Source organism: Crocuta crocuta, unplaced genomic scaffold (genome assembly GCF_008692635.1).
Source record: "Crocuta crocuta isolate KB4526 unplaced genomic scaffold, BGI_CrCroc_1.0 scaffold148, whole genome shotgun sequence".
Lineage (NCBI taxonomy): Eukaryota > Metazoa > Chordata > Mammalia > Carnivora > Hyaenidae > Crocuta > Crocuta crocuta.
Window position 1 is genome coordinate 800,642 of NW_027532416.1, and position 12,286 is coordinate 812,927.

Below are 12,286 nucleotides of genomic sequence, written 5' to 3' on the forward strand. Positions count from 1 at the left end.
GACAGTGAGGAGTCTGCTTGGGATTCTCACTCTCCCTCTCTGCCCCTCCCCACTAGTGCGCTCTCTCAAAATAAACAACCTTGGGGAAAAAAAAAAAAAAGACCTAAATGTAAGGCCCAAAACCATAAAAATGCTAGTAAAAAGCAAAGGCAGTAACCTCTCTCTAACATCAGCCATAGCAACTTTTTTCTAGACAGGTATCCTGAGGCAAGGGAAACAAGAGCAAAACTAAACTATTGGTACTACATCAAAATAAAAAGCTCTGCACAGTAAAAGAAACCATCAACAAAACCAAAAGGCAACCCCCTGAATGGGAGAAGATATTTGTAGATGACATATCTGATAAAAGGTTAGTATCCAATACATATAAAGAGCTTATAAAACTCAACACCCAAAAAACAAATAATTCATTTAAAAAATGGGCAGAAAACATGGACATTTCTCCAAAGAAGATATACAGATAGCCAACAGACACATGAAAAGATGCTCATCATCATTTATCATCAGAGCAATTCAAATCAAAATGACAATGTGGGGGCACCTGGGAGGCTCAGTCAGTTGAGTGTCTGACTTCCATACAAGTCATGGTATCACGGTTCATGAGTTCAAGCCCCACATCAGGCTTTTGCTGTCAGTGCAGAGCCTACTTCGGATCCACTGTCCCCTACTCTGCCCCTCCAGTACTCAAGTACGATCTCTCTTTCTCAAAAATAAATAGTTATAATAAAAAACACACTACAATGTGATATCACCTAACACCTCTCAGAAAAGCCGAAATCAACAACACAAGAAATAACAAGTGTTGGTGATAATATGCGAGAAAAGGAATCCTCTCGCACTGCTGAGGGAAATGGCACTGATACAGTCACTGTGGAAAACAGTATACAGGTTCCCCAGAAAGTTAAAAATAGAACTACCCTATGATCCAGCAATTGCACTATTGGGTATTTAACCAAAGAATACAAAAACACTAATTTGAAGGGATACATGTACCCCAATGTTTATAGCATAGCAGCATTATTTACAACAGCCAAGATATGGAAGCACCCCAAATGTCTATCAATTGATGAATGAATAAAAAAGGTGTGGAGGGAGGTGGTTGGGGGATGGGCTAGATGGGTGATAAGTATTAAGGAAGGCGCTTGTGACAACCACTAAGTGCTGTACATAAGTATGAATCACTGAATTCTACTTCTGAAATCAATATTGCACTGTATATTATCTAGTATTTAAATAAAAATTTGAAAAGAAAAAGTATATACATAAGTATGTGAGGAAGTGATAAGTTAATTAGTTTCACTAGTAATTATTTCACTTTACATATCAAATCATGTTGAAAATTAATACATATATCAAAACATCCTGTTGAAAGATAAAAATTACTGGTCAACACTGAAAACAAATGACACAAAGAGTTCTTTATTTTCCCACTTTTAAAATTGTATCTTTTTAAAAAATAAATGGTACTGGAGGAACTTGCTATCTGTGTAGAACAAAATATTAACCTTGACCTCTGCCTCATACTATACACAAAGCTTAATTTGAGATGGATGATAGACTTAAATTGGAAAATTATAAACAGTAAAGTATCTAGAAGGATATACAGGCAAATATCTTTATGAACAATCCTCTGTCAAAAAACAGAGGCAGCATTAAGGATAGGCCATGATAAAAAAGAAAAAAGGATAGTCCATGAAGGGCAAATATGGTAACCAACCTGACTAACACAAAGGCTACAGACTGACGTGTGATGCAAAATTGTAATTATGAGCCCCAAATTTAGGAGTTTCTCTTTATAAAAATATCACTATTAAACATCTATCAGACTTAAAGGCATTTAATCTTATTCATTTATATTCCCTTGTCTGTTTCCCCATTTAATTAGTGCAAACATTTATCACAAAGATGGCTGACTACTATTCGAATTACAACCTATGGCCGTTGACTAGAACAAAGCTAACTGGCCCTCCTCAAAGCGGCTAACTCCATGATCTTAGCCTTATTAGCACCAAAGTCCAATTCAGCAGTCTTTCTTGGCCCCCAAGTTTGATCACTAAATCTTCTAGAAGACTATTTCTAGAGGGACTGACAAACCTAGTTCCTTTGGAAAATAAGAAATAAGAATTCTTCACAATAAGAAACAGTTGGTGGGTGCCAAGGTGGATCAGTCAATTAAGCAACGGACTCTTGATCTCGGCTCAGGTCATGATCCCACAGTTCGTGGGTTCAGCCCCATGTCAGGCTCTGTGATCATAGTGCAGAGCCTGCTTGCAATTCTGTTCTCTCTCTCTCTCTCTCTCTGCCCCTCCCCCACTCTCACTCACCCTCTCAAAATAAATAAATAAGCTTAAAAAGTGATATTTTAAAAAATAAGAAGAGTTGGTTTCATGTTTTATGTATTTAATCTTTCTTAAAGTAATCACTAGTAAAAAAATGATTTATTTAAAGTAGGGTCTCTCAACATTTACCTATCAACATTTGGGGCCAGGTCGCTTGCTATTGTGGAGGACTATCCTATATATTATGTCTAGCAGCATCTCCTGTCTTCTGCTCTCCAAATACCAGCAGCTACTCTGAGCTGTGACAACCAAAAATGTCTAGAGGTAGTGCCTAATGTCTCCTAGAAGGCAAAATTACCCCATATTCAGAACTGTTTTAAAGAAAATAGCATAATGAATCTATGTTTTTAATACTTTATTTACAGAATATTTATAAATTTAACAAACACTGTGTGCCAGGTACTGCTCTAAACACCATACAAATGTTGACTCACATAAGTCTTCACAGCAGTGTGAGATGGGCATGACCAATATCCCCTTACATAAGAAAACACGGGCACAAAGAGATTAAGTTGCCCAAAGTCACACACCTAATTAAGTAGCAGATCAGAAACTGAGCTCAAGTGGCTTCAGAGTCCATGCTCTTTAACCACCATACCTGACACTGAAGTCTATTTTATTTTTTTAAGGTTTATTTATTTATTTTGAGGGAGACTGAGAGAGAGAGAGAGAGAGAGAGAGCGCACCAGGAGGGAGAGTGAGAAAGAGAAAATCCCAAGCAGGCTTCAGGCTGTCAACACAGAGCCCAATGAGGGGCTCAATCTCAAGAATCCAGAGATCATGACCTGAATTGAAATCAAGAGTCAGAAGCTCAACCAACTGAGCCAACCAGACACCCCAAAGTCTGACTATTCCAAATGAGGACAAATGCCCTTCCTCACTGCCCTCCAAATCCCGCTGCAGCCATTGCCGCAACCACGATGCCGAAACGAAAGAAGCAGAATCAGCAGCAGTCGCCGCCACCGCAGCAGTCCCCGCTGCCAGAGCGGGAAGAGACTGGAGACGAGGAGGATGGGAGTCCCATAGGACCACCCAGCCTTCTGGGCCCTCCCCCCATGACCAATGGAAAGCCTGGTGACCCCAAGTCAGCCCCAAACTAGAATCCACCCACATGTCCACCATCANAAAAAAACAAAAAACAAATGAGGACAAATAATATTTATCCATAGTGCATGTTACAAATAGAAATGTATGATATACTATCCCCTACAGGAGTTTAGGCTGCTCATCCTGGAAAAAAAATACAAAAATATAGGAAAAATACAACTGAGATATATAAATAACCTAACAGGATATTAATAAATTTGGTACATACATAAACTAGTGACCTAACCTCAGGGGAGGACTAAGTCTTGATGATGACTCCAGAGGGAGAAATTACATTCCCAGTCAACAAAAGCAAAAGATGAAAGACAACGGAAACACAAATTACTAAATCAGTAAGTAAAGAATTAATCCCAACAGAAGAAAGTAGCACCAACCACTTGTGCAACGAACTTTACTCTTTATTTTCTTCCACCATGTTAGTACTTTTCAAATAAATGAGATGACAAATATACTCTGCAGAGTAAGTGGCATATAGTAGACACTTAAAAATGTTGCCTTCACTCTAAACAATCGCTCCCTGATCCAACCCAAGTTCCTTTTTGTTTTATGCAAGTTTTAAGTAATTTGCAGAGATTTCTGTCTGTGTAATTAAGATGCTTGAAAAAATAAATGACAACTGAGAACTCAGCTACACCTCATATGCTCATCCTACTTTCTCTTGTAACAGCATTGTCAGGGAGTCCTGCTGTTCAACTACAGATCATAACAGTTAAAACCAGAAAGAGACAAGACTGGTTCACTCTTGCTCTAACTAAAACCTATTATGCTTATTTCTTATCTCACTTTCTTGAGTCACTGAGGAAGACATTTGGCAGTGACTGGAACATTCCAACCACCAGACCAGAAAAACTCTGATAGCAACAGAATGTCTAGAAAACTACACACCCACACATCCCCTTCCCTGCCCATGGTCACTGTTGAATACATGCTGACCCTAACCCATGATCACATTCTCTATGCCTGCTCTCTAGGCCATATCACCCCAGTCTCTCTCCATAAATCTCTAGGTGTGGGCAGAGAAGTCGGTTGTTAAGGTCTGACTCCCCTGTCTACTGCCAACACCCAAAATAATTTCTCCCTTTCTCTTTTCCAAACCCTCATCCCTTGAGTTACTGGCTTCTCCTGCCATGCATTTATCCAAGTTTGTTCCACAACATGTTGGCAAACCCAACCAGGAGCTGTGCTCTCCATCTGTCCAGCCCCCTCAGGATTCCCAGGATAGAGCAGTTCACCTGGGCAGCGCCACACGGATGGATCCCCATTCACTTCCTGAGTTAGCGACTGTAGTAGATCCACTAGGTAACTGGATCAGTAGATATTAGGAGTGTTTACTATAACCTAATTGTTACATGGTTAGGAAAGAGCCGTGCTGCATTATTCAGGGAAGTTATGTGGTCCTTATGAGAATCAAAACTAAACCACATTTTTTATAAGACCAACAGGTTCAAAATGAAAACAAAACTTCAAAGAACAGACCTAAGGATCTCTCTCCCTCTCTCTCTGCCTCTCCCTCCCTTCCCCCCCCTCAAAATAAACTGTAAAGATTTTAAATAAAGACAAACTTGAAAGTATACTTTAAATAGAGACAAAATATGATCAAGAACAAGACTCAGATTGAGCCTTACGTACGTTATACCCATCTTCCAAATCAAGTAATATTAGTATTTTTTGTAATTTAGGGGTAGGGAGTCTTGAGAACACACACCTGATCTCTCTTCCTTATTGACCTACCATAACTTCAACTCTCATCTCTATTCTTACGACATCCTAACCTAAATCTCTAGCCCCACCCTCTCTCTGAAATAGCAACTCTACATTTCTCAATGCCTCCTGGTCATTCTCCACTCATATACTGCACTAGTAGCCAAAATTCAAAATGCCCCTGAGCAATCCACCCTATTTCAATGAAAATACTTTCTCCAAAGCACTACCTTCTACTCATCCCAATAAATAAGGCTTATAATTGTATAGTGTCATTTAATTCTTTCCCCTACTTTACAAGTGAGTCACTAAATCTAATCAAACAATTCTATAAACCACTGCCACATTAAGCTTTCTGAAACAACCTCAAGCATACCTCCCTCTCCCCACCCCCGGCAACTTTTAGTGATTGCCTACTATATGAAATAAAATCCAATTCCATCTGCCATTCCCCAATGCATACCATACCCTATTCTACCTGAATGTCTTAGTTTAAACCATTCTTTTCCCTTATGCATCACCTATTCTACCTTTCCAAATCACACTTTTCCTTCAAGGACAGTGAAATGCCACCTTTCCCATTAAATTTCCCCTTATCTTCCATTCAACTGTAATCTACTTCTGATCTCTCAAACCATTTGCTCTGTGCCATATAGTATTATCTCAATGAATTTATATTACAGGGTACTACATGCCTTATCTCCCCTCCTGGACTATGAACTCAATATAAGAAATACATCCCATTCATTTTTTTATTCTTTACCATACCACATGGCTTACAGTTACTATTAACAGCACCCTGCAAATAGCAGACTCAATAAACAACTGGTATGTGAAAGGGGGTAAATCTTCCAAATACCAATAGTCTAGGTTCAGATATTATAAAAACTAATCATCAAACTTCAGTATCCTCTTCATTAGTATATATCTTTTCATCAATATTTATCAGTAAATAATAATTTAGAAATGTTTTAGAGTCCAAAGTTCATGACAAATATAATTTTCTAAGTAGTAAATAAGAGGTCTGGTTATTCAAAATAATCTGCATCACAGTGAATCAACTAGAGTTGAATATGAAGGCAATCTGATGAAAAGGGATTACCAGTATGGATCTGGCCCTCTCACTCCTCCGGTAGGTTCCTCTCTCTACCAAATTATTTTAAGATGATAAACTTTCCCGATAGAGAACTACTCCCTTTGATGTAAAAAGAGTTTTCTAGCAATGATGTAAAGTAAATAATGCTGACATTGAAAAATACATATTAAGGGTGTGAAGGCTGTTTAAGTTTTTTTTAACCAACCAAACATCTGTTTTAATAAGAATCTACTGACTCAGAAACATGAACAGTAATGGATCATAGTTATTTAGATCCTATATTCCAGTACTTATTAATTTTTATCCCTGATCTATGATAACTAAAAAGGCAAACAACAGTAAACCAGATTTGGCCAGACAGCTGCTACAGGAAAGGGTGAGCTGAGGAGTGTTTAGTGTAATATACAACTTCAACTTTCAACTAAAAATGATGTGTTGGAACTACATTTTGTACTCAATCAAATAAATCATATATTAGAAATAAGTTCAACAAGCTCAAAATGTCATGTTGATGAATAGGAAATTTTGTAATTTAATTACTTATTTAAAAAAAAGACCAAATGACTCTTAAATCTCTAAAGTTATAACTGTGTAAAAATCATCACTTATTGAATGGAAAGATAAAGTGAGTCCCTTACCTCTACCCACTAAAAAAAAAAAAAAAATTCCAAGATCTCCAAAGGTCAAAGAATCCAAACAGATATTCTCAGGCATTCTGTGACTTCAGCGTCTTTCTTTTCTTTTTTTAAGTAAAAACAAAACCAAACGACCTATTATCAAGAACTTCAAAAAGTCTCACTGCTGGTCTCACTGTTGGTCTCGTTTTCTCTAGCAAACCCACTCAACCACTGCCTTTACAAACTCAGTCCACACTCTGTGTCACAAGTACTTTACATATTAGATCACATTTAATCTCCACAAAGACCTCCCAAGTTAAAAGTTACGGTTTCTCCAATATTGCAGACACAGAAATTGAGGTTTAGAGTGGCTAGGTAATTTGTCTGAGGTTACCCAGCTAGTAAGCAGTGAGCTACAATTCTAACATGGGCAATTTGATCCAGGGTCCAGGATCCTGCCTCTAGGCCACACTAAAATACAGAAATCTGAACAGCCTCTTGGAAGTGGAATCAAACTTTGGAAGTATTGTAGAAGTACCATTTTTTCCATAAAATAAAACTGTGAGACTATTAAAAAAAAAAAAAAAAGACCTAAGTCCACATTAATGGTTCTTCATCAGTGGTTTCCAGACCTTTTGCAACTAACTAGAGACTGTCCATAAGCTGTTTTTTTATTTCTAACAATTCCAACTCTTGTTAAATGTTTATTCAGTCTAGAGGTGATGAACTGATAACAAGTTAGATAATACGGCTCAGAAGGAATAAATATTATATAACGGTACATATATGTATTTACAAATATTCTCTACAAATATTTGTACTCTGAAGAACAGTATAAACATCTAGCAGTCAGTGAAAAGGCAGGTTTTTAATATTCCTTCCCAAAAGTGCAAAAAGCTGTACTCTAGAGTCAGCTACCTGTAAATGCCAGTACCCTTGAATCTGGAGGTTCTGAAGAAATCATCTAGAAAAAGCATAATTAAGAGTGGTCTTAGGGGCGCCTGGTGGCTTGCTCAGTTGGTTAAGTGACCAACTTCAGCTCAGGTCATGATCTCACAGTTCATGAGTTTGAGCCCCATGTCGGGCTCTGCTGATAGCTCAGAGCCTGGAGCCTGCTTTGGATTCTGTGTCTCCCTCTTTCTCTGCCCCTCTCCCACTTAAGCTCTATCTCTCCCTCTCAAAAATAAATAAACATTAAAAAAGAAAAAAAAAAAAGAATGGTGTTAGGGGTGCCTAAGTGGCTTAGTCGCTTAAGCAACTCTTGATTTTGGCTCAGATCAAGATCTCATACTCATGAGATCTAGCCCGGGGCCTGCCTAAGATTCTCTCTCTCCCTTTCCCTCTTAGAAAGAAAGAAAGAGAGAGAGAGAGAGAGGAAGGAAGAGAGAGAGAGAGAAAGAAGAAAGAAAAGAAAGAAAAGGAAGGAAGAAAGGAAGAAAGAAAGGAAAGAAAAGGAAGAAAGAACGATGAAGAAAGGTAGGAAAGAAAAGAGAAGGAAAGAAAGGAAAGAAGGACGGAAGGGTCTTAGGGTCTTAGAACCCCCTGAGTGAGTTAAGTGAGCAAGTTTTCCTTCTTAAAGAAGGCACCTAAGAACCTGAACAACATAGAATCCATCCCCCTAAATGGGCAACAGTGCATTCTAAATTTGTATTCTAAATTATGGAGGGCACTAGCTTTCACTCATTTTAATGGTAGCCTACAGTTAAAACAGTTCAACAACTGTTTCGTGTTGTTGTATTTGTTTGTGTGTATATATGTATGTATTGTGTGGAAAGGGGTACCAATTGTTCTGAGTGTGTGGTAGTAACTAACATTCTCTCTTACACTGCCTTAGACCTGCCAAATATCTCCATACACCTGACCTATTCATGAGTTCATTAATTCACATCTGTACTCATGCAGACATTTATTAAGCACTTACAGTACTGTGCTAATTCTGAATACAAGCCACCATCCTAACAGGACACTAAAGAAACATTATTCAAAGTTAGACTCTTGATCCAACATCATCAATATTACCCGGGAGTCTGTTAGAAATGCAGAATCTCAGGCCTCACCCAGACCTACAAAATCAGAAACTCTTGTTTTCATTTTCACATGATGGGGGAGTGGGGAGTGTCTTAACATATATTAAAGTCTGGGCCTGTATGATAAAAATGAAACTGACTTCTGCAAGTCCAGAGAAAGTTACAATCTTCTTTGTTATCTCTGTAAGAAACAATCAGACTTTTCAAGAAGTACTGCAAATATAGCCATGACACACTTGCAAGAATATTAGGCTATAAGTCCAAATTATTACTCAATGAGAAGTAAAAACTGACCATCCACTGAATATCCAATAAAACTCTAAGGAAAGATACAAAAGATATGATCTCTGCCTTCTTAGGACACATACTCTCCCCAGAAAGAAAATGAGAGGGCGAACTTGGATAGCCAAAGTAATACATCTTTAATATCATGGACAAGGTTATTGGAAAGAAAGATGCTGGTGAGAACACTTAAGCACAAACTTCTTTTAACAGTTCTCAGTGGTACATATATGTATTTGCAAATATTCTCTACTAAAAACTCCCAAACCTAAATTGCTTGGGTGACCTAAAGTCAGATCTTTTAATCATCTTCACTGATTCTGTGGAGAATCATCCTTTAAATTGGCACCCTAAATCTCAACCAGGAGTCTACTCTGAACCTGCAACAACACTTGCAAAACAATCAAGTCACAATACTGTCGTCTCAAACCAAGACAAGATCTGAGCCCGCAGGGATTTGCTGTCAAATAGGTCCTTTTAAAAGGGGAGGGTGGAGGGGTTGTTACAGAGGGAATCAGAGGAAAGACTGCAGGCCATTTCTCATCGCCTCGCTGACCTACAAACTCCTCTCAATCATAAGGCAAGATTAAAAAAATTTACTGCAGTTCCCTTAATTCACCATTTTAAGTGTCCTAACTTAATTTTAAAGTTGGGAGCCCATCCTCTTCCCATCAACAGGCATTCGGATGACAGCTCAGCCTCAAGTTCCCCTCCCCCTTCTCCCGCCGAGTGTTGCATTTGGGATATCTGCCCCCTTGAGACCTCTCCCATCCCACCCACAACCCCCAAAACACTCTGGTCCTTCCAAATGAGAACCCCACACAGAACGAGTCGCCCAGGCCGCTGGGAAGCACAATTGCACTCCCTGGCCCACCCTCCACACTAAGCTCGCCCTGGGGGAGGGGCTGTCGGAGCTCACCAAGTACAGGGGGGCGTAAATCTTCAGGGACTCCTCCAGGGCGCCCCTGGTGATCTGCACGAAGGAGACCCCACAGGAAGGGTGCCAAGTGTGGCCGATCTCGTAGCAGTTATGAGGGATGGACTTGCTGAGAGCCGCCATGACGGGGAGCCGAGCGGACGGGCAGCGAGGGGGTGAGCCAGAGCTCGTGAGGCAGCTAGGCGGGAGGCAGCCGAGCGCGCGCCCAACTGCAGCCGGCGCGCGGGGCTGGCCGCTGGAGTGCAGAATAGAGGGGAAAGGTCACGCGAGCAGGGTTACTCTGGGCCAAAGTCCTCGGATGTTGAGGGCTCAGCGTATCGCAGCACGAGGGGGCGGGGCGCGCACCGGGGAGGCGGGGAGAGGCGGAGCGTGCGCGCGCCCGGCACTCGGAGCCCTGGGCGGTGCGGGGAGCGGAAGGGGTGAGAGCGCGTCTGCCGCACGCGCCTGTCCCTCCGCTTCCCACGTCAGCCTCTCGCTGGCCCGCAACGCCTGCGACCGGTGAACAGTGGCAGGTGACTTGGGTCACACTGGACTCGTCTCTGTCCTCACAAAGCCCTGCCAAGTAGAACGGAGGGCAGTGGAAGAAAGGGATAGAATGTCTTTGTTGGGAGCTGGTGGAGGAAGCCGGTTGCCACTAGACAACCTGGACAGGAGCTGCCAGCTCCCCTTCCGTAGACTACCCGGTAATAAATGGCTAAGGCTGCCTTCTGGTTGCGACCGCACTGCTCCAGATTGCTGGGCCCTCTGTTCTGCGGTGTCTGAGAAGCTTGACAAATCTGTTAGGAAAATTTATTCACTTCCTGTGTGGGAAAAGGGCAGTAGATCATCCTGTCCAAACCCTGGGCCACTGGGCGATTCTTTCTACAGTGCACATGACAATCATCGGCCAAATGGTGCACAGAGTAGAGGAGGCAGTGGTCTCAGAATTCCCACCCCATGGGGAGCTTGTCCATTAATTGGCATAACAAGGGACCTGTGTGACCTCTGAATCATATAACCCCTCTAAATGTCCGTTTCCTCATCTATAATAACCTAGGTTCCTTGGCATCCTAAATTCTATAGCTTCTTAAAACAGGAGCTTACTACCTTTAGAGGAGTCCCATTCTAATCAAGCCTTCTTTCATTCTACAAAGTGGTAGAGAGCAGATACTATTTTCCTGGCACTGTTCTAAACTTTTGTTCATTCAGATATGACGAGGAGAGACAAAGTTTTGACCCGCTCCTCTTCCCACTCCCACGGGGTTTGAGCCTGAGCTGCTGCAGGCCGCTGTTACTGTGGTTTCTGGAGTTACAAATGAACGATGATGTCAACAAAGTTGTTAATGATATGAAAGTAAGGAAATCTACACAAGAGATCAGAAAATATTAAGAAATTCGTTCTCTTCTGTTTACGTGATGGCAAAAGAAATCATTGCTACAGAAAGCAAAGCACATCTTGGTGGGCAACCCCAGTGATACTGTTAGAGGACCCCTACACATCTTTTGTGAAGTTGCTATCTCTGATTCCAATTAGCTTTGTATGATGCACATTCACAACAAGAGTCTTTAAGAAAGAAGACCTAGTATTTAAACTCTGGGGTCCGGAAAGTGCACTTTATAAAGCGAGATGATTTATGCTAGCTCTAAAGATGCCTTTAAAACGAAATTTACAGGTATCACACATACCTAGCAAGTATGGCTTGGATAATATTAAGGAGTATTCTTCACTTGGACAGAAACAAAGGCAACATAGTAGTCTCACTTGAAGGAAAACCCTTTTAAAATGACAAATACCATCTGGATGTTAGGGAACTTCCACTTCTCCAGCTGTCAACAGGCATATAGTATGAGGTTTTGTTCTGTTTCTTGCCCTTCTCAATGGGCCCTACCAAAAACAATGAATGAAAGAAGTATCATTCATTCAAGCAGCCCATCAGTGATTGCTGTTAGAATGTTTCATACTGTTACTTCTATGTGGAACCCAAGGAATGCCATCCATCATATTTTAACCAGAAGAACTGGTTATATGCCTCTCTTGCAGCAAGTACTACAATGAATGTAATTGTCAATGTGAATAGCCTAGAATACTGCCAAGGGTAAGTTAATTAAATGCACTGAAAGTAGTAGTCACCTGTCAGATGGCAAACTTTATTATTATTTATACTTGTACTTGATTACAGTTCTGTGATGCTTCGGCATTC

The 12,286-nt window shown here is 40.6% G+C and overlaps 1 protein-coding gene and 1 pseudogene across 1 annotated transcript in view; one reads left to right on the forward strand and one right to left on the reverse strand.

Annotated features, from left to right (window-relative positions):
* The window catches only part of TMEM135 (transmembrane protein 135), a 234,669-nt gene extending 224,288 nt beyond the window's left edge, over positions 1-10,381 (reverse strand). Inside the window, exon 1 of the mRNA XM_077778976.1 lies at positions 10,089-10,381. Coding sequence (XP_077635102.1) covers positions 10,089-10,229 — 141 coding nt within the window. The 5' untranslated portion in view covers positions 10,230-10,381. The remainder of the gene's footprint in view (positions 1-10,088) is intronic.
* Positions 10,382-11,400: 1,019 nt separating this feature from the next.
* LOC144243832 (cofilin-2 pseudogene) lies at positions 11,401-11,867 on the forward strand (annotated as a pseudogene).
* The last annotated feature ends 419 nt before the right edge of the window (positions 11,868-12,286 follow it).